The 24,127-nt window shown below is 37.4% G+C and overlaps 3 protein-coding genes across 3 annotated transcripts; 1 reads left to right on the top strand and 2 right to left on the bottom strand.

The window, feature by feature from the left end:
- The first annotated feature begins 1,793 nt into the window (after positions 1 to 1,793).
- LOC145491704 (uncharacterized) lies at positions 1,794 to 12,038 on the top strand. Its single transcript, XM_081470946.1, has 3 exons — positions 1,794 to 2,921; positions 6,172 to 6,226; positions 10,131 to 12,038. The coding sequence occupies exons 1-3, from the start codon at positions 2,065 to 2,067 to the stop codon at positions 10,293 to 10,295; spliced, it is 1,077 nt and encodes a 358-aa protein (XP_081327072.1). The 5' UTR covers positions 1,794 to 2,064; the 3' UTR covers positions 10,296 to 12,038.
- A 1,748-nt stretch (positions 12,039 to 13,786) lies between these two features.
- On the bottom strand, positions 13,787 to 16,510 carry LOC145491716 (stress-associated endoplasmic reticulum protein 2-like). The gene is made up of 3 exons (XM_081470962.1): positions 16,332 to 16,510; positions 16,142 to 16,214; positions 13,787 to 15,989 (listed from the first exon to the last, which is right to left on the bottom strand). The coding sequence occupies exons 1-3, from the start codon at positions 16,413 to 16,415 to the stop codon at positions 15,952 to 15,954; spliced, it is 195 nt and encodes a 64-aa protein (XP_081327088.1). The 5' UTR covers positions 16,416 to 16,510; the 3' UTR covers positions 13,787 to 15,951.
- A 1,160-nt stretch (positions 16,511 to 17,670) lies between these two features.
- On the bottom strand, positions 17,671 to 24,017 carry LOC145491700 (mannose-6-phosphate isomerase-like). The gene is made up of 7 exons (XM_081470942.1): positions 23,897 to 24,017; positions 22,799 to 22,923; positions 21,864 to 22,137; positions 21,162 to 21,290; positions 20,240 to 20,515; positions 19,068 to 19,276; positions 17,671 to 18,277 (listed from the first exon to the last, which is right to left on the bottom strand). The coding sequence occupies exons 1-7, from the start codon at positions 23,931 to 23,933 to the stop codon at positions 18,068 to 18,070; spliced, it is 1,260 nt and encodes a 419-aa protein (XP_081327068.1). The 5' UTR covers positions 23,934 to 24,017; the 3' UTR covers positions 17,671 to 18,067.
- Between the last annotated feature and the right edge of the window lie 110 nt (positions 24,018 to 24,127).

Here is a 24,127-nt window from a genome sequence, read left to right as displayed (position 1 = left end):
GTACGGGTAAAGAAGTGTTTCATGTTTCTGCCAAAAAAAAAAAAAAAAACACCACCCTAGCAGAATGCCACAATGTTTGACTAGACTTCTGAGCTTATGTTAAACTAACCTGCGAACAGGCTCACGTTGGAGCACAAGCGCAAACGCGAAATCGTGCGGCGAAGCTGCGAGACTAGAAAGTGACTTTGTTGACGCCCCTTCTCCAGATTCCACCCCGCCGGATCGCTTCGGTCTTTGCCGCTCGCGCGTGTGACTTATTGTTTCGCGCTAGCATCTAAGCTCGGAGACGACGAGGGAAAGCTTAAGGGTTTAATGAAAAATAGAATGTTCCTTATAAAACCTTAAATTCTGTCTAGAGTTGTTGTTTTGTAATTTGTTTTTAATACCCCCCCGCTTAGCTCAAGGTCTGGATCCGCAACTGTGGCTAGCTAATCAAATTTCAAATACTGACACTAGTAGATACCACAACCGTATTTTATAACATTTGGTTCCAAATAGCTGCTTGCAAGTCTTCGATAACACAAATTTTCCACTCAGCAACCACAAGCGAAACGCCTGCGTCTGAAAAAAAAAACATCCAAAGCCACCTTGAACTCAAAATATTCCTTGAAATTACAATTACAAGTTAAGAGATTTTTTTTATTTTGACCAATTTCTATGGTGATCATTTCTTCAGATCTCATGACCTTTCCACTTGATTATGCATCGAGGTGTTCTGATTAAACATGGAGTTTCGAGTTTATTTATAACGGTAAATTTCATCCAAAGAGAAAAAGAAATATACCGAGAGGTACGAAACTGACATGAAAGCGTTGGCTATTGAGAACATATTTTGTAAGCAATTGGAATCAGAATCGGTAGATAGTGAAATTGGATCTACAAATTATAATACTCCGCAGCAGGAAATTCAACTGTTTTTTTTTAATTATTTGAAAAATTTATCGGCAATTTCTGGCTCGCGTGATTCTTTGCCGGCGCCCCCGATTATATTCCTGAATATATTGGAATGATGCCTTTCATTTGTCATGATTAACGATTCGGGAAAACCTCTTTCATTTGCGATTCAGATTATCCAATTAATAACCACAACGACTGAAATAATTGATGACAATATCGTTATTTTAGGACATATATTTCTCTAAATATTTTGATGGCCTTGTTTCGATGGCTATTTTTTTCCTGAGTTTGCTGTGAATATTTTGTGTCATATTGTATGAACTTCAGAAGTTAAAATCTCTTGGCGAATTAAGGTCTTATCAAAGAACTGGTCATTCCCGAAGTCAATATTTCATACAATTTTCAGCTTTTTAGAGAGATGTAAATTCACTCAATATGCAAAACACCCAACCAGGGCGAAAGAATTCAAAACTTGCCAGTGTGAATATCAATGAGGTATTATTTTCTTGTTATGATTTTGACCAAAAGATACTGCCATGAATAAGTCACAGTTTGTTGATAAATATCGAAGAAAAATTAAAAAGACAAAAAAAAGAAACGTTTGTAGGATTTCGTGACCGGTGAAGAAGGGATGAAATCCGGAGACACTGTTGTTAATTTAGACATATGGCGCGGAAAAAATAAGGTTATACATGCTTGGACGGAAACTGTACAGAAAAAGAAATACGCTTGTTACATAACGGTAGACGAAACATTCAGCTTGCTGTTAGTTGTCACAAATGAATGAATAAATGATGTCAGGATGAGTAATTTATTCGGCAATACAGAAGCCTATTTTGGGGAAATTTATAAAATACACAAATGTGGTTATGTTACGGATTCTTGGATATCGATGAAAACCGGCTAACCGCGCTCTCTGAACCTTCGCGGTGAGCTTGGACCAAATATGGCAACAAGCTTTGTGATTGGCTGCCTCGGTCACAGAATAGGACGTCATGTCTGAAGGTTGCTGTGAGGCGTTAGGACGATGGTGGGTCGCCATTTTTGACATGACTTTGTGGGTTGTTTTTGGCTAAAATGGGAGCTTATTCTCCGTAATTTTTGTCATGGGGATTGGCACATTGTTGGCCTATATCCTGCTTTTATTGCAGCGTCCTTAGTTGATTCATGGCTGAAGGAGTCGACAATGACATGAGCGAACAACGACGCGAGCAGGCCAACGTTCCGCATGGCCAGGAGGCGGTTCGCTCGTCTCAAGTAAAGTTTGCTATTCCGGCTACAAACTTGCAAACTGGAGTTCCAGTTCAGCCTACTCTTACAGTAAGTGGCATTGCTACTTTACCGAACCCGGGTCCTATAAAGAAAAAGAGTTCTTTTCAAATTACCAGTGTCACCGAAAGTAAAATTCATAATCGTGGCGATAGTAATGGATACGATGGCGAACTAGACTTAAACGAAAGCGATATAGTGGAAGAAGTAGAAGTGGAGCTTGAACCAGTTCCCGACCCAGCCACTGCGAATGGCAATGGTGCATCTAGGTTCAAAGTAGTTAAAATTCAAAGAAATGAATCTTATGCACGCGGACGATGGAAATGTCACGATTTTCCAGATGCGGAATCGACTCAATCCTCATCGACCAGTGTTTCTACATCAAGTTCAACTAGTATTTCTACTCATCAGTCGAGAGACAGCGTGGAGAAAACGGACTCCCATTCGAACGCAAAGACTGGCATAACAAGCAATTCTATTGGCAATCACATAGCGAGTGATACGGAGATACAATCGTCATCAGAGATCCAAACGCATGGCTCTGTTGTGAAATCTTCAACGCAAGCAAATGAACACAGTCCTATTTCGGGGGAAGCATTTGTGCCCGTGAAAAAGAAGGATTCAGAGCCAAGATTGGGTGTTACTGCCGAATTGGCGAAACAGAGCGATTCTTCGGTGGCTAGAATTTCGCCAGCTATTGATAATGTGGACAGAATATCGCTTGAGGGAGCGCAATCGATCGTTGCCTCGGCTAGGTAAGTGAACTGACGAATTTGAACAGCAAGCTACGTGTGTGTACAACGTGGTTGGTAAATTGATTTCATGTCCCTGGTGATTTCTTCACAAGAAAGCGGTTTCGGCTAATTGCTTTCAGATATCTCTTGGGTAGCTTTGGCTTAACTTTAAGTTATTCCCTCACTCTTTTCCCTTCAAAAAGTCCTAAATTACAGCGTCCAAAGTTATTGACTCTCCCAGACTCCATGATTTATTGATGTTCTTTTTCTACAACCAGACAGCTTCGTAATTTGTTCGCGGTTTTCTTGTTCGTGATTTCTTTGTTTGAACATTATATGTTGTTCAGTGCCAACCATAGGCAGTGTATCATTTGGCTCACCGTCGTGATCTGCTGATTATCAAGATGGAACGCTACAGTGTTGCAGCAATGGAGTATTTTAAAATGAAGTGACCTACAACGACCCTCCTAAGTGGTTTGAAATACGATTGATTTGTAATTTTGCCTTCTCGTTGTTTACATTTTTTATTCCACGTGAGTTGAACGAAGCTTTAGTTTAGGATTTTACTGCATAAATACTGCCCTGATGTAATATGTTATCAGGGTTCATTTGCTAAATTCTTAGTAGAAAAAATTCCTCGAAGCTACAACAGAACACCAGGGATAATTTTTGAATTTTTTTATCTTGCATTTCATAACAAAAACTTCCAGATGTAGAGTTTTTCTATGACGGACCGAAAACTCCATCTTCAAGAATGTGGCACTGAACACGAGATTGGAATATGGCAAATTCTTTGATCGGAACTGTTTAAGCTGATCCAATTTTATACAGAGACCAGTTGACATCCGCTTTGAAAATATTTGTGGTTCATAGTTTTGCACTTTCAAATAAAATGGATCCTGTTTTCTGTATTGCCACTGAAATATGAAATGATTCAGTTGCCCTGTAGTACTCACAAAGAGCCTCGAGTGCTTGGAATTGAGAAAATGTTTTAGAATTATTCAAACTTGCAAGAGTTTTTTCACCTTATTATCTGTATTTATATTTGTTTACTTCAATGTTTGTTGCAGCTTTGTCACTGGTTTTACTGCGGCGTGTAATTTTAATTTCTAGCTTTTCTCTTTAATGTAGAATTTGATATGCCTGTCACACCTTTACTTACGTGAAGGCACATGGACTGTTTTGTCTTTGAAAATGCAAAATGCCATTACCCTTTGAGCTCAGATGTGAATGTTTGTCCTCATCATAGTCAGTAGTGTAGAGAAAAATATTCCTTTGCCTTGCTTGTTTTGAGAGAAACTACTGTGCATTGTGACTTTAAAAAGCTACATTGTATACAGTATTTGTAGATCACCTCATGGTGGTTAATTTTGTTATTTTCGTGGACTAAGTGGTTCATCAGGCATGTTTAATGTGTCACCCTGGTGTAGAAATTACCAATTCTTTCATTTTTGACAGCATGGCAGAAACGTCTATTTTCCTAAAAATAAAGACAAACTCAGTGCCTGAGTAATTAAAAATTTTATTGCTCAACATACATTTTTAGATTGATGTTAAAAGTTGCCCAGTGCAGTTTTAAGTAGGTTGATCTTCCAACATTAGGTATATGCACTTGCTATCATTTTGTTTGAATTTCACTTTCTTGAATTATCTTCTGAAAGCTTTGTTGAGATGCTTTGCTTATTTTTCAAGCTGTGAATGTGACAAAACTAAAGCAGACTATTTGCATGAAACTAATGAAAATTTTACTATCAGTGAGACTGTGCTATTTTTTCCTGTTATTCAGCCAATGGCAGGAAAATGTATATTGTGTCAATTGTTGATCAAGGCAATTTGTTTGACATCAGTTCCAACTTACAGGCAATATGAGTCATAAATGAATTGCTTGACTAAAAAATGCATAAATTATTTCCTCTGGCTGCAATATGTAAACACAGACTTGGCTTTTCAATATTAGAAAATATGAAAACCTGCTTTAAGGTGCAATATCAGTGTTAAAATGTTATTGGTCCTGGAATTCCATCTTGAAAGGTTCAATGCATGTCTAGTTTATTGGCCATTGCTTTCTCTTTACAATTAAATTTATAAATAGGGAAATAGAAGTTTTAAATACTACCTTGCATTTTGCTGTCATCTACAAGCTATTTTTGGCTGGTCTTGGTCCTTACAGTACTTGGATGAAATACATGTTTTCTTTACTGATATGGGTTTAAAGCTACATACTCCAAAATGTCTGCAAGGCAAGCAGTTTTATTGCTGTCTTGGGGTAACGAGGAAATGATTATACTTCTGTTCCTATTATGATGTTTTCTGTCAATATATACATTATCTCATTTTTGATTTGGTTAGTTCTTAACTGATAGAAAATGTTTTCAGGAACAAGGAAACATGAAAATGGCCATCTTCCGTGAAGGATTTTGCTGCTAGAGCAACAAAACAAACATTGCAAACTTGTTTATTTGATTGCCTGCCAAGGAGAGCAGTTTCTATTTTTGTCAAGGAGGCTGTGTAAATATCCACTGAATTGCCTGGTGACCTTGGTCATTCTTGTTCATACAAAGTTTGAAATCACAATATAACCAAACTTTTCTTGTGTAGTATGACAAGAAATAGTTTAAAGTGTTACATTTTTTGACACCTGCTAAAGTTGTTTTGATACAAGGTGATAATAACAAAAATTATTCCTTGTGGAATTCAATAGAGTTATTCACTGTTGTCTCTTGTATCTCAGCAGCAACATATGTTTCATTTGTTGTCAAACATGTAGTTATTAGTCTTCAGCAATTGCTCAGGTTTTCATCAGAAACTTATCAAAATTTCCTCCATACTTTCAAGGAAAGTCATATAGCTGAACAGGTCATGTCAAGCCATTCCATTAAGCATGCTAATGTAACTCCTAAAGACCATGAATAATACCTGTTTTTGAGTCAAATGTGTTGCTTCAACACAAGCGACATTGGGCCCAGAAAGCCAGATTTCATGTTAACCTCTGGATGTAAACAACCTTAAAAATATAGGACAAATTTGACCTATTTAAGTTAATGGGTTAGAAATTTATTTCTTCTGGTATTTGCAATATTGTTCTTCCTCATATGATTATGCAAAGAAAGCTGTCATTAGTTTTTTGACACTTCAAGGCCAAGGATAATGTGAGCATGGCTGATCACTTTTCTTCAATAATGTGATAAAAGTTATTGATAGTTCAGTATATTAGTTTACTAAATCTCATATTTGAAGTTTTGTTTTCAACTTGTTAATTGTTGTCTTTCAGTGCGGGTGCCAGAGAGGCCGAGATGCCCATTGTGAATAAAATTGCATCTGCAATGGTATGTGTCATTGGAGCCATTTTCTTACATTTTTGTAGTGGAGATTTTGATATATAGTTCTCACTGCACTCTACAGCCTTAAATACTGTTGGAATGGTTCTTGTGGGAAGTTTAATAAATAAATAAATACGTAAATAAAAGATCACTCTTAGGGAAGTTGTGATCACAAATTTCGCTTTCAGTGTCAAAATTGTCACTATGGAATCAGGAGAAAGGCAGACTGGCAATATTACTTGAACATTAATCTAATGGTTTGGTTCTTGTGTTTTTCCCTGTGAAAAACTGGTTTGTCCAGCAATAAAATTTTTCCTTCGCAGTGAAACACAAACCAAACCTTTTGGTCACCAGAGGGAAAATTCTGGTCGCCAATTTTTCTTTTAAGAATCAGAACGAAGAGAACGCATTTGGGGCCACAATGATGGCAATTTTTCCGCTAACGATAAGATTAAATACAAACACACTGATTTTTTATACACCTACCACTGAAAAACCACGAACGAACGAATCGAATGCCGGCCATATACGCAGTTTCATGCAACTGCCAAATGTTTCAAGTCAACTTTATACCTTCTTTTGTCTCTACGTTTTAGAGAAGAAATGTACCCGTCTGAAAAACTGCCATTTGGCTTTTCGCTCTATGTTCAAAACGATCTTTCCTTTCGCGGTCTGTCAAGACGATCGACCGATCGCCAAGTTGAATATCGAAATCTTCCACCAATTTCTTTGCGGATGTTCTCTCTGCACTTTGTAATAAATTACAGAAAAATTTCAGAACATCTTTGGACAACAAATCGCCCGCAATACGTATGTTATGGGAAACCGCTGAGAAAACATGGCGGCGAAGCTTTGCACTGATCGTAGCTGTGAAACGTTGTGGTAGATTTATAATGTCAGGAAAATCGGTTTTATACTTCAAAAGCAGCGGAAAGGTAAAAAGTGACTAATTGGTGGGCGGCTTTGAATTTCATTTTAATCGATTTGGCTGAAAATCAAAGTTTGTGTAATTATCGTGGCTTGAAATAGTTAATCGCCCGCTGGCGACCAGTTGTGAAATTCTGGTTGCCAGTGCAAAAGTTTTAGTCGCATTGGCGACCAGGAAAGCGCAATTTTGGACCCTGGTCAATGTTGTTGATTCTGCAAAGCAGGTTGTTTTGTCTGCTTGTGTCTCAATATGTTCTTTGTGCTTGAATTTCATGTTGATGCAGCCCATGTACATGTACATTGTCTTGAAGGGGCGGCAGTACTCTAGCTACGTAGCATATGTCTCAGATGTCACAAAAAAGCATTTATAAACTAATTTAGGAATGTTCAGATGCGCTTATATTTTGTGATAGTTCAGGAGATTTTGAGTGAATATGTGCTATTTAATGACAAAATCTACTTTACATGTCATTATTGGATGTACAATCATGTACGTATACATGTATATGGTGTGCAAACCAAGTGTTGTAATATTACAAGAATGATAATGACAGCATAGGGCCAAGATTGACTCTACTGTTAAGTCACAATTCATTTTATTGTAATTTTTCTGGTGTGGCATGCGTTAAACTGACCGTTGTGATATTACTTAAACTGACAATATTTCGGCTGAATTTATTGATAATGGATTGCAAGAAATTTCAATAGATGATTTTCCTTTGCAGGAACTCTTGTTATTTTTTCTAGCCTGGTTCCTAGTCAGAGTGCTAGGACTTTACTTCTCCCATCAACATAACTGCTTTGTGTACGAAGCTCTGTCTTTTTTTACTTACTGTGTTGGAAATATCAGAAATAAGAAATTTGATGCCAATATGCATGTCTCAAAATCGCTATAAATAACCAAGGTAAATAACTGTGCGAATTTTACATCAGTTTGGGTGAACATGGTCTTTAAAACAAAACCAATGTTTTTACTGTTAATAAACTTTATAAATAGCTTAAACTGAAGTTATCGAGAGTTGTATTTACATGTTTGTAGAGTTTCTCATGCCTTCTAGGCTTTCCATGGATGATGTACTGTGGCCCATGTTGGTATTTGGGAACATGGCTTGTGCATAAATTAGCTCCCCAATTTGCACACTCTTCTTTAACAAGCAAACTGGTCATGACTAACTCATTAACCTTCAAATCTTGCCTAGTACCTTTATTGGACACATCTTGCAACTATCTAGGTTAAATTTTAAATTTGCTTTGAAATCAAAGCCAGTCCAGCATTCTTCCTAATATGAAAGTAATGAATCCATTATTAGAAGGTTGATTTCATCCTTTGTTGTAGTAGTCTATTCTAGAAATGAATGGTTCAATATTCAAACCACAAATTCATCAAAACTCAAATTTTGGTTGGATTTACATGTCTGAGTACATGCTGTAACTGAATGAAAAACCTTAACTAGGTTTTGCATAATTTAGGCTGCAAATATCAACTTCGCCCACAGCTGGAGTTTTCTCATCAGTCTATTAACCATTAACTTTTCTTGACTCTTCTACAATAACAAAATATGATGCAAGACATTTTGGCTTACTAAGGAGGCTTGTTAAGGTCAGTGGCAGAAAAAGACAACTTTTTTTGGCTGAGTTTTTGCCATTTTATTCCAATTATTCAACACATTGTTACATGCTTGTTGAATTACATGTAAGCCAGACATTAATCAGCTCAAAACTTCAGTTTGGAATTACAGTCAAACTGACAAAACTGTGAACACCTAAAATTTGGCTGGAAGTTTATTGTATTGTAACCAATATCAAGCAAGATATTCAAACCACAGAAAAGGGATGTATTCTATCGGTCATGGAACTATGAATTTAGTTTTTGGTTTTTGTTTTGTCCTAAGATGCACCCTCTGTCTTTATATATTACTGAAAGTCTAAGGTATTGTGCTTCTTTAGCATTGAGAGCCACACCCAGAACTAATAGTGAGTGGGCTTTTGGAAAACAGGAATCCTGCTGACTCATACCGTCACTCAAGTGAAGTGACGATTGATTTGACAGGGCTATAAATGGGGATGATTAAAAGTTTTTGGGTTGCACTAACCTTGGTATCATCTTTGGTTAAACTAGCAACTAGATTTATTTTAGTAAACAATTACAATCCCTTGCTTGGGCCTAGGGATTCAGTGATCTAAAGTCCCTGGAAAGATTGAAGACAATAAATTCAAATGTTTGCGAATTTTGGAATTAGTTGTAGCTAACAGTAAGCACCTCAATTTTTTGCTGTTCCTTCCCAAATAAATTTACTCTAAATTTGCATATTTAATGGTAGACTTTCATTTTCATCAATATTCCCCTCCAAATAACAGCCCTTCTTAATATGAAAGCACTGATTTGGATCATTCACACTTGATTGATTCAACGGTCGCCCCTGCCAGTTGAACAGTTGCGTTGCGCCGGCACATTGCATTGGTATGTGAAAATCATTTTTTCAAGTTAAAAATATCCCAAATCATCTTCGCTATTGTTTAAGTAGGCTGGAACGGCAATTTTCAAATTTCTTGTCTAACCAATTTAGAGGATTTATTTTGAGACCTTTTGAAACAAAACAAAATTGTTCTCTGATTGATTGAAACTCATTCGTTTTCTTTGGTTTCTGTGGTTCAAAATCTCCCCCCTAATCGGTTAGAAAACAATAAACATTCCAGAGATATTTTTGGTGTTTTGGTTTTTTGAGTTTGACTGTATCAGAATAGGAATATTGAAACAAGTTTGAAATTTGAAATTTGTTATTTGGATGAATGCTTGACCAGTTATGAGAGTAAGGCAAGCAAACCCCAAAAAGGTTTTATTTCTGTGCATTTACCTGTTGTCTCATTTCTTTAACTTCCGTGCATAGAATACTATGCACATAAGAATACACACTGGTCTGAGCATAATATTTCTGCTTTGCATGTATAAATAGTCACTTATATTTTTTCTTTTTCTTTGCAGGAACAAATTACACAAATTAAGTCAGACCTCCTAAGTGTTGTGAATAAAGAAGTTCAGACATTAAAAGAAACAATTTCTAAACTCACAGAGGAGAATCTAGAACTGAAGCTAGAAAATGAGAAATTACGGAATTTGGTTGAATTCAGAAGCTCGACATCGACATAACAGTGACCTACTCAAGTGACCATCGAGCCTGTCTAAGACAACAGAGACTTGAAAAAAAAATCACAGAGGATGAATGTCCTTGTAGTGTTCAATGAAACTTCAGTGAAGTTGTAACTTAAATCAGGAGATCAGCAGTCTTGTTAATAATTTTGACTGTCGTCACTGGAGGATTTGCTTGTGACAAGTCAAGTTTAGACAGGTGGAAGAATTGTGCAGTTTATGGTTCTTTAGAGATGTGCAGCAACATGGCAAGATTGCTGCAGGTTATGGTTCTTAAGAGATGTCAAGCAACATGGCAGGCATTGATGCATGAAATTCCCCAGTCTTACTCAGAGTGTAAGATGGAAGTTTATCAAAAAACTCATTTTGATCACCATCAGACAAGTACTCTGAGTCGCTCAAGTTGCCAGTGTTCCTTATCTGATCCATAGTTTTGTGGCCTCGTGGTGATGAAGAAAAGTTATATGCAAGAATCAAACTGACTCTGTTAGCTTGAATTCACTTCAACTTATTTTTCCTGAGTAAATACTAAAGAGATTATTGCTGGAATAAATTATCTTTGAACTGAAGTTTAAAACCAAGGTGTAAGGCCTTGAAATATGATGGGAATATTGCACTATGATTTGTCAAGACCTGTCATAATAGGAATATTATGCATTACAGATAAATAATTGAAAGCAAAACTTGAAACTAATTATTTTTAATACCAGGCTTCTTGAAAAGCAAGGAAACAATAGTGTTCAAAATGCCATTATCTTGACTATGGTTATTTTGGGTTCTGTGGCCTGTAACTGCAACCTTCAGTGCTTAAGCAAACTACAAATGAAACCATTTTATGCAGTATCAACTTGAAGAATCTCAAAAAGAGCTAAAACTAGTACTTCATTCTTCTTGCCCATAAATTGTTTAAGAACATAATTACATTTAAGGGGTGTTGAGTGGGTTACTTTCAGAGGATTGAAAAGTTTTTTATAGAAGCTTGGAACAAGAGTACAAGCATAGAGGACTATGAAAACATCTATGTGAAATTAAGTGTTGCGAGACATGTGCCAGTTGTTATTTTGATTTATATAATTTAAATTTTGAATGAACTTCCAGACAGAAAGAGATTCAAGCTTTTTTGACTCTATCGACATTTTGGATGTTAAATTTACAACTTCATATACCATTCTTCACCCCTAAAAGATGTTTTGGTGAAAATTGTGTTAAATTTTCAGAATTTTCATTGTATAACAGCAAGGATCTATCAAGCATAAGCTCGACTATTAATGGGCTGAAGAGTGAGACAGGAGTTTCTATTTCTTCAAGTTGTAAGGGCTTGGCCATGACTAATAACACTGTACCATTCTTGGCCATGGGTGCATTGTAGAACAAGATGGCAGGGTTACTGGTAACATGCTTTTGGTGACTGTCAGATCAAGATAGATTTATTTTTCTTTGTATAAAACAAATTGAGAGTATTCACCTTTACACAAACACAATGAAGGGTAATTATTTTGTGATGAGCTGATTTAACCTATACACGGGGCAGGTAAACAGCTGCCTTAATAACACATTTGTATTTATTTTGATTGAAAATGTTTAAGTTGTCAAATGACTTATGTAGGTTAGCCTTTTAGTTCTTCAAGTGTTTCCCTAGACTTCTGTTTCGAAATTTGATTGGTCTTGAATTTCATGGCATTTTGGCCATCTTCCTTTACTCAAGGTATAACTTCAGTTAGTAACAATAAAGGCTGATTCCAAGGCAAGGTGTTAGCAAGTTAAACATTTGTTCCCATATTTGCGTTTTCATGTTTCTTTACTTTCATTTGACTGTTGCCATTTTGGAAAGGTTTTTTTGAAAGATCTTTCGGCAAGTCCAATCTTCCTTGCAAGCAAAGAGCAAAACAACTCCACTTCATGTAAGCTGAATTTCAGCTAGCTTCTCATCTGAAAGATGGCATATTTTCAAGGAGGCCAAAGTATTTATAAGTAAAGTGAGTTGCGAGTTAATGAGTCAATAATTTTTCCCAAGACAGTATTCTTGTGGAAATGGTAGCATCTGTCGGGCCATTACCCTCTCCCCTGGGATTATGGACAAACTAAGAATAGTGATTACCATTGTTTATAGCTACTTGTTACCAAGAGTTAAGCTGGGCAGTTTTTTAGACTTGACTGAAGTGCTATTGAGGCTAACCTGCAGTGCCATTTAGGCTAACCAAAATGCTATGTTGGCCAACTGAGCTACCATAAAATTAAAAAAATAAGCCCCAGGTACTATCTTTTTTTTAAAAGGAGCTTTTTGAATGTCTTAGGCCCTCTTTACATGACCCTGAGGTTGCTTTTTACCCCAGGTTGAAACACCGCGGCAGGTAACCCTTTTGCAGTGAAATGTTTATAAGCGTTAAGTTGAAAACAGTAGTCAAGCCAGGTCAGGCCCCCTTGCTGCATAACCCTTGTGGAGACTCGGGTTGACCCAGTGAGAAGGGTTGAAATTTCTTCAATTCTTACATGTAAACAGTGGGCCAAAAGCTAAGCCGGGTTGGTACTTTCAGTCAAATAACCATGTTTTGTTTTTTTTTGTGGTTTGTACATCAGGACCTCCCACCATTCCATTATACTTTCTAGGTTTTTTTTTTTCATCTTTCTAGCCCATGTTTTCAATTTTTGATTGGTAGAAAGGCTGGCCCAGGTCACGCTCGAGGCAAACCACACGCTATTGCAGACTGACAACCCAGTTTGGTGTAAAGTGTTTATTTTTAGCCTTCTCTACGGTGATTCAACCCAGGGTAAAGGAGGTTTGTATTTGGAGGGGTTTATTATAGAAGGAAACTTTGCCTTTCAAGATGGCTGGGCTTATAACCGGAGGGAAATCTGCATCTGCAATTTTCAATGTGCGAAATTAATGGTAATATTGGGGTATTGACAAGAAATTTGTAACAACTTAATCCCTCCGAACATGCCAACTTAAAACAACAGGAATAGATCCTTCCAAACACAGACTGTACACGTATGTCATTCATACGGTGGCTCAATGTAAAATCATGTTCTATCTTGTCTTGTACAGTTTGGTAATGGTATGTTGATTTGTAGTAATTTATAACTTTCTTCCTTGGATTCCTCTAGCCCAAACACGAGATCCAGCTAGCAGGCTAACTTTTTCTAGACTTGCAGATGAGGGAAAATGAAGGGATAGGATACATCAAACAAGCAAACAGCAAGAAGATAGAACTTCCTTGCTTATTTTTTTTTTTACTGTTCTAGCACAATTCAGCTATGACCAGTGCTGTACATCTTTTTTCTAGGATTTTTTCACTGACTTAATTTGTCTGAAACTTATTTTAAACTAAGGCATTAACAGGAGGAGGAAATAGCAAGATATCTTGTATCAACTCCAACAACTGAATTTTGTATAAATTTATCTTACTAGAACTTTTCATGGTGATTGTAAAAGCAAATTGGCCTCTGGTAATTTGACTGAAAGTTCTCTTAAAATTAAGTCTTCTGGAGGGTGAATGCAGTGATTCATTCAGCAATGAGCCAGCAATTAGATATCCTTCCTTTTGGGCTATGTCAAATTGGTATAATTTTTAATCACAAGATCACCTTAAATTTATTAAAGAAAACTAAAAACAGTTGACAAAAGTAAAGAAAGACTCAGTAAATTAAAAGGGTGGTAGATTGAGAAAGCTGGACCAATCAGGCTCAATATGTCCCATGCTTGATGGAATTCAACTGAGAAATAATGATGCTTACCATGGAAATGAACCTTGAAGGCGACACACCAAGGGAAGAACAATGATTTGTCCTATTTGACTTCCTAGCTGCCATTAAGCTTGTCACTGCCGTACATTACTAGTAATTTGTTCTTTCAATTACGTAGCAAGATAGATTTGCTCATATCATGCTTTTTCTGCTCACTGCTTGCTAATCAAAAACTGGCAAGTTAGTAATCGACTGGCTACCAGTACAGCCTTGGGTAGGTTTACAACTGCCACCATTTGTCATTGATCTTAGTTATTTACAGACTTAGCCTGATTTCCACTCACTTGCCCCTCATCCTAGCTTAAGCTAACCACAATGCCAAAGAGATACTGTTTGTGGTACTTTCTTGGACCCTGATGACTGGTTGACAGATCTTAATTCAATGTTCTGTAAGTGCACTTGTGACCATGACTCATAATGCCTTGAGGTACAATGGAGTCCTGATTTCTTGAAACCTCATGTTTAGTGAACCTCCCAATAACTTGAACCAAAAGTTGTTTCCTTCCCCCGTCAGACACTAGTTTTACTCCCAATTTCTCAAACTACCCGATTTTCAAACAAATTCTGATTTTCCTTGGAGGTATGAAAAAGTGGGATTGATGTCTTTTCACTGTATCAAATATATTACTTTTCACAAGAATGGACAATCAGCCATTCACCCAATCCAGACCAAAAAGATGAGGGGCTTTTCATTTTAGGGCCCTGACCAATCAGGCAAGCAAGCAAGGTCCCTGCTAAGGTAATGAGTGCCAAAGTGAAGTTGGGATTTAAAGTAGCCAAGGCAAGTAAGGTACTGTCTGTGTGTGTATCATGGCAACATTTCCAATTAGCTTAATGGCAGTGGTGTTCAGTAGGGTAGCTGCCGGTTTCGCCCCATGGCGAGTTCGCCCTCACATCGACTCAACTCAATCGAGTTCGCCCCCAACCAGATCGAGTTGCATATAGAAATTACTCTTCGTTCTTTTATCCACTGCCTCATTAGATTACTGGTGGCGAGGAAACTTTGCTTGGTGGCAAGGTGACTTCCCTTGGTGGAGAGTTCTTTGATGGCGAGACTCCTTCGTGGCAAGATGACCAGTAACCGTTGGACTTTGTTGCAATGTGCTCGCGAACAAGCGAACAATCATCTAAGCTTATCAAACATACATAGACTGAAGTGGTTCTTCGAAAACATTCAATAACTCGATGACAACTGTGTTAACACCAACACTAAAAGTTGGGGGCGAACTCGAAATAGAAATTTTATAGTGGGGGTGAACTCGGTGGGGGTGAACTCACCATGGGGCAAAACCGGTATCATTCTTCTGTAGAGAAGGATGAACTTCATCTCCCTGCAGCACAGGCCACATGTAGTCTTGATAATTCGATCATTTCATTTTTCAGGACTCAAGCTAGCTGGCATGAACCTACATGTCACCAAATCTAGCCTTCATTTTCTACAAAAGAAAACTCGAAAAGAAACACACTTTTCTACTTAAATATTCCAATTTATTCACATAAAATAGCTCTGTGAATACATTTTAAAGAGATCTCAGGTAGCTCTCCATAGATTTACAGATAAATTCGATAATAGCCGTGGATTTACTTTCATTGATTTTGTTCCCGGCATGCTAAGAAAAATACTACGAAATTTAAGTTACGTGGACCATGGAAAAAGAACCATCGATGATGAAAGAAAGCTAGGGGAAGTTGACAAGAAAAGTCAAAGGTTAATACAAAATCGTCGAAATATGTAGCATACGTCTCGCTTACTCTATAAACTACTATTTAATACAGTTTCGAGAAAAGTTAAACGTTTGAAAGTATTCAGTAGAGTTCAATATTTTAAGCTGATCTGATTTCCTCGCAAACATGTAAGCACCCGTTCAGTAAAATACAGTCCTTTCTGGTCCAAAATTTCTTCAAATTCAGGTTATCCCATCCTAATACTCTGGATGATCTGAAATATTGCTGTAGGAGAAAAGAAAAAGGCGTTTAATTTTAAAATAAGCGCCACAAACACGCAATCTCTCGGATACTATTCCGGTTTTCGAGCGACGCACTTCGAAAGACGAAAGAAAGACGCATGAAGTTATACATTGCAAAGATTACGATTAACTCACCGGACCCACAGACGACGAAAATGAATAATCCAAGAAGAATAGGTCCAACAGGATATTTTTCCTCTTGTGGTCTCTGAAATAGACGGGAAGACCAACATTTAAACGTTACTGTCAAAGTTTCAAGTTTCGAATGAGTTTCGTCTTTCATGGCGTATGAGGTTTTCCTTCGCGAGTTTGAAATACTACTCACCAGTGATTTGGGGACATTTCCTCTCGTCGTAACGTTCTGGCTGTGTTTTTCGTTGGCAACACGCATTCGTTGCTTGGCTGGCATTTTTGGAAGACTTCTTGATCGCTGTAAAACTGCTTCAAAATCTGTTACAACCGAACCACAACAATGCTAAATTGTAGAGGAAGACGAAGCGAACCTCACAGCATGTGACGTAAGACTTTTCCATCGCGCTGTTTGATTGGTGCTCATTCATCATGTGATACGCCAGATGAATAAACACAGCTTTTCTTTCTTCCAGCACAGACCAGAACACAGACGTACAGATTTCCCTCAAATAATTTTTCTTTGACTTCCGTTTGGTCGTAAAAATTATTGTGTCAAGCTTTTAGAAGGATGACGGGGTATTAATTCTTCAGTTTGAGAGTGTTCTTGGACAGATAATTGCGGATCAAGGCCCCAAGCACGCGCGTACGTTGGCGTATCTGATTGGCTAGTTTTTACATTTGCAGGAAACCTGGGGAAGGATCCCGGAAGGGGTTGGGGAAGGGTGAGAACCGTGATGACCTTCACGCCACAGTTGGCTTCAGTACTACAGCTACAGAACTCGTTTGCAAAATGTTACAAGATGATTTTTCTCTTCTTATTACTGTTTCATAACCAGTTTTGAGAAACAGTTAATGCAAAAGTTGTGGGGAGACTGAGTGCTAGAAGTTTTTTTATTCAGAGAGGCCCCATTACTAGGGGTGGGGGGGGGGGGGGGGGTGAATATATATGAGTGCCCCTCATCCCAAATCCCATCAACTCCAGTTGTAAAAATTACCAATTTTCCTACTTCATATTTCAACTTATCTGATCGAAATATCCCATATTTATTAATTTTTACCCAAATATCCTGTATTGTGTTATTTTTTTTTACCTAAATCTCCCACCATATCCTGAAAACCTCTAGCAGGTCCTCTTCAGTTTTTAAAAATGCTTTTTGCATCTACCCCAGGACCTTGTATTTGCCTTGTCCCCCTGTGGCTTTCTCCCAGGCCTTCACAGTCAATTCATTTTGGACATGTATCAATGATGAACAGCTGCTCTGACCCTGCAACTGAAAGGCTGGTTTGCATACCAAGAAAATACAAGTGACTCATGGGATATTCCGTGGTATATACTACGCGAAAGTGTTGTATATTGTGAAAACGTAGCCAGAAAATCCAGTTGTTGGAATACAAAATATTTTGTATTTAGGACATGAACCCTCAGCAAGTAATTAATAACCAGAAAATAATTATTACATACATAATATTATTACGTATGCACAAAAACTAGTGCGAGGTGAGAAAATATAATTAAATGTAAGTTGATCCTTGTACTTCCTGCCTTTTATTAAATTTATTGCGCCAACAATACACTATTTAAAGTTATCTAAAATAATTTGAATATCAACATATATATATATATATCTAGCTCTTTTCTCAAACAGTGGGAAATCCTAAATGATGACCTTTTTGAAGGTTTCTAAATTGAAAAAAGAATTATTATTAATTATTTTGTTAAGTTAAGTTTACAAGATTTTATGTAGCTTTCTTGGTCCCCCTACACTGAGAAGGTAATAAGTTAATTTATAATGCACAGGTTTCAAGTTGATACCATTTAAACATAACTTTAAAAAATTATTAAAACAAAAATAAAAAATGGAAAACCCTTTGGTTAGCTTATTACCAGTGTGTAGTTTCCATGGCAGATAGATTATTGTTTGTGAGAGCTCACACTACACAGAAAGCTCGATAGATTTCAGTGTCTTGGCCATTACATTTGAAATCAAAACTTGTGTTTGCTGGAATAAATAGCACAGTTCCTCGTGTTGCAGGAATAGTGTTTGCAGTGTTTTCTATAGAACCAGAACCAGATATCAACAAGGCTATGCTTGGTCCATTTAATGCTTGAAACTTATATAGTGGACAGCTTGTGGGAATCTGAAAACAACACAGAAAGTTAAGTCAATTTTAAGAAGCTACTTAATTTCCAATGCTTGGAAGGGAAAGATGGCATCTATAACTTTGATGGCTGGGGATATGGGGACGAGTAATAAAATCTATTTTGAAACAAAACATAAAGTTAAGAGAAAATCTTCAGAGTTGTAATTATTTTGTTATGTCCAAATCCAAGAGAAAAACATTCCCATTTGTGGTTATAGCAGTATATTAGGTGCCCTCTGCTCATTGACACCATGCTATAGAAAATACTACCAATCAGAATACAGGAAAGCCATTGTATAGTCAAGGGTATTGCATCCAACCTTCCCATCATGCGCCACACTTATGTCTCTCTGATTGTGTTGGCCACTGTATTTTCTATGGTAAGGTATGAAATAGTTCAGCAATGCTCTCTCATGGTATACCACTTAAAAGCATTACATATTCCTTTATTTGCTCTTGTACAATGCACAATGTAAGTTTGGTGACGAAGTTTTGGCCTTAAAATTACATTGTTGTCACGGGCAACTTTCCTCATTGCCACTGGTAACAATATCAACAGCTGTGCATCACCTGTCGCATTGCATGTAACTAGTATGCATCAAACTGGTCTAATTTAGGTGATAGTGGAATACTAAAGTTTCCTGGCACAAGTGCTTGACTTAACTCAAAAGTCATACTTACGTGTACTTGGAGGAAGTGATCTTAGTAAAGAGGGAAGGAAAGGGCTAAATACTTTACAGCAGAAAGTTCATGACACAGATAATTTTGGATACTGCTGTCAACTTACCTGAATTCTAGCAACAGCAAAGTCCAGTACAGGGGGATCATAAATTGTGACGTATGGATCACTTGGGTCAGGGTGACAAGGAAATATGTTTTCCTCTTTAGTGCCGCACTTGTAATCCAACATTTCACAGAGGGTCTCCACATCTTTAAATTTTGGTGTCAGTCCAGCCCGGACAACATTGTCACTACATGCCATACATTCCATGCAATCTGAAAATTCAGTAAATGAATATTGACATGCGGAAGAGAATGGGGACTTTATATTACTAAACAAATACTTATAATAATAATAAGGCTGCTCAGACTGATCCTGAGTAAAAATTGTAGAATACAGTAGCTAAAAATGGTTAAGTCTAAAAAAGTTAAAAAAAGTATACAAATACAATAAATCTAAAGATCTAGTTAACAAAATAATAAAATTGCATAAAATAGTAATTTCTTGCAGCTGTTAGTGGTAAACTTGCTCACCAGTTGGGTTGCAAAAGCCAAGATTGGAGGGGAAAAAGTCCACAATGCTCAAAAGCCAGATGTGAAGAATATGCAGGGACCAGAGACAATCACAAGGGAAATTGAAAGTCCACAGCAATAGTTATTTTAAAGTCATGAATAAATGTAACAACAATGTACTACGATTATCAGTTGAGTAAGGCACCATGTGAGTTTTGTCACAAAGTTTTAAACTTAAAATTAGCATTGTCACGGGCAACTTTCCTCATTGCCATTAGTAACATTGCCTGTCACATCGCCTACAATTTCGTGTACTTTGTTGCCAATGACGTCAAAGACTGACAAGTTTCCACCAGAAACAGAGCCAGTTCCCCGTGGCAACAACAAAATTTTCATGTTAAAACCTGGTGACCAAACTTTTGTTGCGCTTTATTCAACTGATAATCGTAGTAATATACAGATGGACTGATAGGGTCAAGGAAAGGTATGACTAATATTAGGCCCAACAATTACACAAAGTAATAAACAAAGATGTGATGATCCTGCTTGAGGCTTCACGAGTATGTAGCCTTGTAAACAGGTGTCAGGGATCTAAATTATTTGCATTAAGGATTCAAGCCTTGATCGCAGATGTTATGGAATTATCTTTTGTGTGTTACCAAAATAATAACCTGCATTAACTAGGAAATTAAAACTAAGTAATTTTTAACTTGTAACATTCATTACCTCCTGCCAGGTATGCATGGGGCAGATTTGGACCCAGAAACATTGCTTCACCAGGTTGAAGGACAATATGATTTAGAAAATAAATACAAAAACAACCAACATCTCCTGGGAATTGGCTGTTCAATCTCAAGACTAAGTCTCCGCACTGATCAGAGATGTCATGACCCGAAGATTTCTTCTCTCTAAGTCTCTCCAAGAGTTGATTAAGCTGTTGAGAGACAATATCTGGGTTGCTTGTCATGAGAGCTGCGAAAGCTTTCTTCAGGGCTAGGGAATCTGTCAAAAAACAATTGAGAAAATGATCATAAGACAACCTGTTTAAAGTTGAACCTCCACTAATGGCCACCTCTCTATGACAGCCATCTCTCTAAAACGGCCACTTTTTTATGTCCCAGTGGACATTCACTTATCTTAACCTCTCTACAATGGCCTCCTCTCCACAATGGCAATGGCCTTTAAAGCGCATTCCAATTGCTAAAATAACCACTTGACAACGGCCAGTTAATCACAGCTGGCTGGTGAATGGTGTATAAAAAACCTATTTTTATTGTAAAATGTCACAAAATTTGATCTATTCCACATGTTGTTGGTCTCTGTTTCTATTTGGTTTCTGTTTAATTGACATAATTTGATTGTGTTGTGTATTTATATGCTACAATAAGCAGTTTACGTGAAAAAACAGGTTGTCATGTTACATCCCTACCTCCCCGTAATGGTCACCTCTGTATTAAATGGCCACTTTTCTCTGTCCCAAAGGTGGCTGTTGTGCGGAGGTTTAGCTGTACTTCCGTTGGTAGAGTACATGATAGCAACTGTCTAGTGCTAATTTTCCAACAGCACGCGAGACTAACTTCTCAAAAAATCCTCTGACTTAAAGTTTTCCTGTGGTCCCCATTGTAAAACAAAACAAGCTTCCACAAACCTGAACCACTTGCAAGGGCATTGGCAGCATCTTGTCCAATGACTTCAGCAAATTCTGGAACTGTATTTACAAATTTCTGGATTTCAGTCAGTGGTCGAAAACCACAAAGGCCTTCAAATGGTGTCAAAGCTGTTTTGAATTAAAAGAAAATGAATTATTAGACAAGTACGCTAAACTGCTGTCTGATGCTTATCAAGATAGACCATGAAATTTCGATAATAAGCTCTACAGAGTAGCTACATGATCAGGTACCTTGATTACTGAAACTGTAACACGCCTCTTTACAGATGTTACAGTGTTCAGTTACCTGGCCGATGAATGCAAGCCAGGCTGGAAGTGACGTTGCTTGATACAAACCTCTCAATCTGCTGTTCATGTTCAGGGTTTGACTTCAGGAAAAACCTTGGGGCCAGCTGGCTTCTAATTTTCAGATTTAGTTGCTAGCAGAAGTATTTTAGTGAAAAGCGTGAAAAGTTAGTCACCGGTGCAAAAAATTTGGTCGCATTGGTGACCCTAGTGGTTGCAATGTCAAGCTCTGTTATGTATTATAAATGTAAACTTGTTAGCATTTAGAAGAACTTGATTTACACAACAAAAGCTAAGTGGTCTTTATCAAAACAAGGGTCACCTCCAGCCTTGCTGCCATTCAAAGGCCAGCACTGAGCAGACAACTGTAGAATGGTCTATCACTACGATTCTTACCAATGGCCATCTCTGGTTTATGGTTAGGATCTTTGTATATTTCAGGTCTCTCTTTATGAAGAACAGTTGCATGAGATTTGTTTGGATGTGCTTGAATTGATAATGCCTTGTTGACTGATAACACTTTGAACAGGAATGGAAGTTTGCCATCAAAGGTCTCTTTTACGGTGGGTCCTAGAACATCTAAGTTTGCATCAATCCAGTCAGACAAAAACGTCTCCTTTTCTCCACCTAGCACTGTTGATGGTCCATTTGGATGTGTTCCCATCCAAAACTGTTGAAGATAGATTGAAATAATTTTTATAACAAAATCAACTCTCCAGGAGACAGAACATAAGAAAACAAGACAAAAACAAAACAAGAGCTTGATTTTGGAATAAGATACAATAAAAAGTGGACATCCACTCCTAGCAAATATTTTGCTGAGTAGTTGATAAAATCTTTTATGATGGTGAAGACAATTAAATAGTAAAGTCGGTATAAAAGCCAAGTGGCCCATCAGGCCGGCGCTTATCTCTGGCTTTTGTAGCATCAAGCGACTAGGAGTATTTCTACTCCCTATGGATTGGATGCTTGTCCATCACAGTGTTACCCCCTGAATTTAAATTCACCGGTACCCTTTTATACAACTGGGTGGAAATAGGCACTGTGAGAGTAGAGTGTCTTGCCCAAGAACACAACACAATGTCCCCAGCCAGGGCTCAAACCCAGACTGATTGATCCCAAGTCCAGCGCACTAACCATGACGCCATTACACCACACCGCACCTTCACAGACAATTAAATGTGTTGACTGAAAACATGACTTTGTACTTTGCAGAACAAATTCACCCTTCAAATTTGCTAACTAAATTGTATTTTATTTAGCTACCTATAGGTAAATTAATTGGAATAATGAAAGAAAAAGATCAGCCCAGTTGCTGTTACTAATAATACCTCAGAATAGGGCTTGTCCTCTTCAAGCTTAAATGATGGACTATGTTGAGCAAGCTGGGCAACTGCACTATTAAGGCCAATCTTGCCCCAGGCATAACATTGAACTGCACATTTCAACTCAGCCACTGTGAAAAATATAATTAATCCATGCATAAAGGATTAAAAACATCATGCAGGCTTGCATTTGGGTACAAAGTAAATAATCTTCAACTTGCACAATGCATAAAGTTTGAGGTCTAGGCTAAAATAAATAAGAGCATATATACAGTAAACACCCGCGTATAAGAACCTAGTGATTTAAGAACCTACAGGCTGAAATTGGGCATTTTAATACCCAAATATATAAGAACCTATTTAGGCTGGCAAAGAACAGTAGGTTCTTATACAAAAAAACACTCTTATTTTGTAGCCAAAATACTGGATTTTAATTGATAGAAATTGTGAAATTTCTGAGAAACACCATGAAAATTATTTGTTTAATTGAAAATCTTTTAAATACAGAGTATAGAATACTGTATAAAATTATACTGGTGTAGTACTAGTAGTAGCTCTCTGAATGGTATCACTATGACAACTCCTACAAATAAGAACCTACTAAGAACCTAATCAGCCTGAGTTCGGAAAAACTACCCCAAAATATAAGAACCCATTCAGCCTGAACCCAAAAATTCTAGGTTCTTATACGCAGGTGTTTACTGTAGCTAGACTTCTCCCAATTGCTTCAGTTAAGCAGAGATATTATATGGAATACAAAATTATTGGCCAAGCCCTACAGTTGTCATGGAAATCAGCATAAGTTAATGTATAATTATTTCAAATTATCTGATGTAAGTGAAGCTCACAATTTGAACCTCAAAATGTTTCGGTAAAGTTCTACTGAAACGAAAATTCTGTACCTATGATAGTTTCGTTTCATAGTACAAGAAAAACTTATCAAAAACGGGAATTTTTACGTCTTGCAGTGAACTTACACTACTTGACTGTTTGAATTGTTTCATCGACCAAGAATACCTTCTGCGTTTTCCAATCTTCTCTCAAAAAGTTTTGGCGCGGATTGATATATTGGTATCCAACTGCACCTTACAAGAATTCACTAACCTCCACTGGAGCCAACTGGTACAGCCATATCACCCATTCCGAGGTACAAATATCGATAAATGCCTTGTCAGCGTGACAGAAGTCATACGTGGAAAGTACGATTTTTGTCAGGCGTTCTATGTTTGCCAAGGAAGCGACGACCTGGACCTTTCGGCATCGTCCACTATGTAGGGTAGGCTCGGGAGATGCCACTCGAACCAAATTTGCTATCACAGTTTGAGCTTCCGATTA

The sequence above is a fragment of the Orbicella franksi genome, chromosome 7 (assembly GCF_964199315.1).
Source record: "Orbicella franksi chromosome 7, jaOrbFran1.1, whole genome shotgun sequence".
NCBI lineage: Eukaryota > Metazoa > Cnidaria > Anthozoa > Scleractinia > Merulinidae > Orbicella > Orbicella franksi.
Note: the sequence above shows the minus strand (reverse complement) of the source record. Positions and strands in the feature narration are given on the sequence as shown.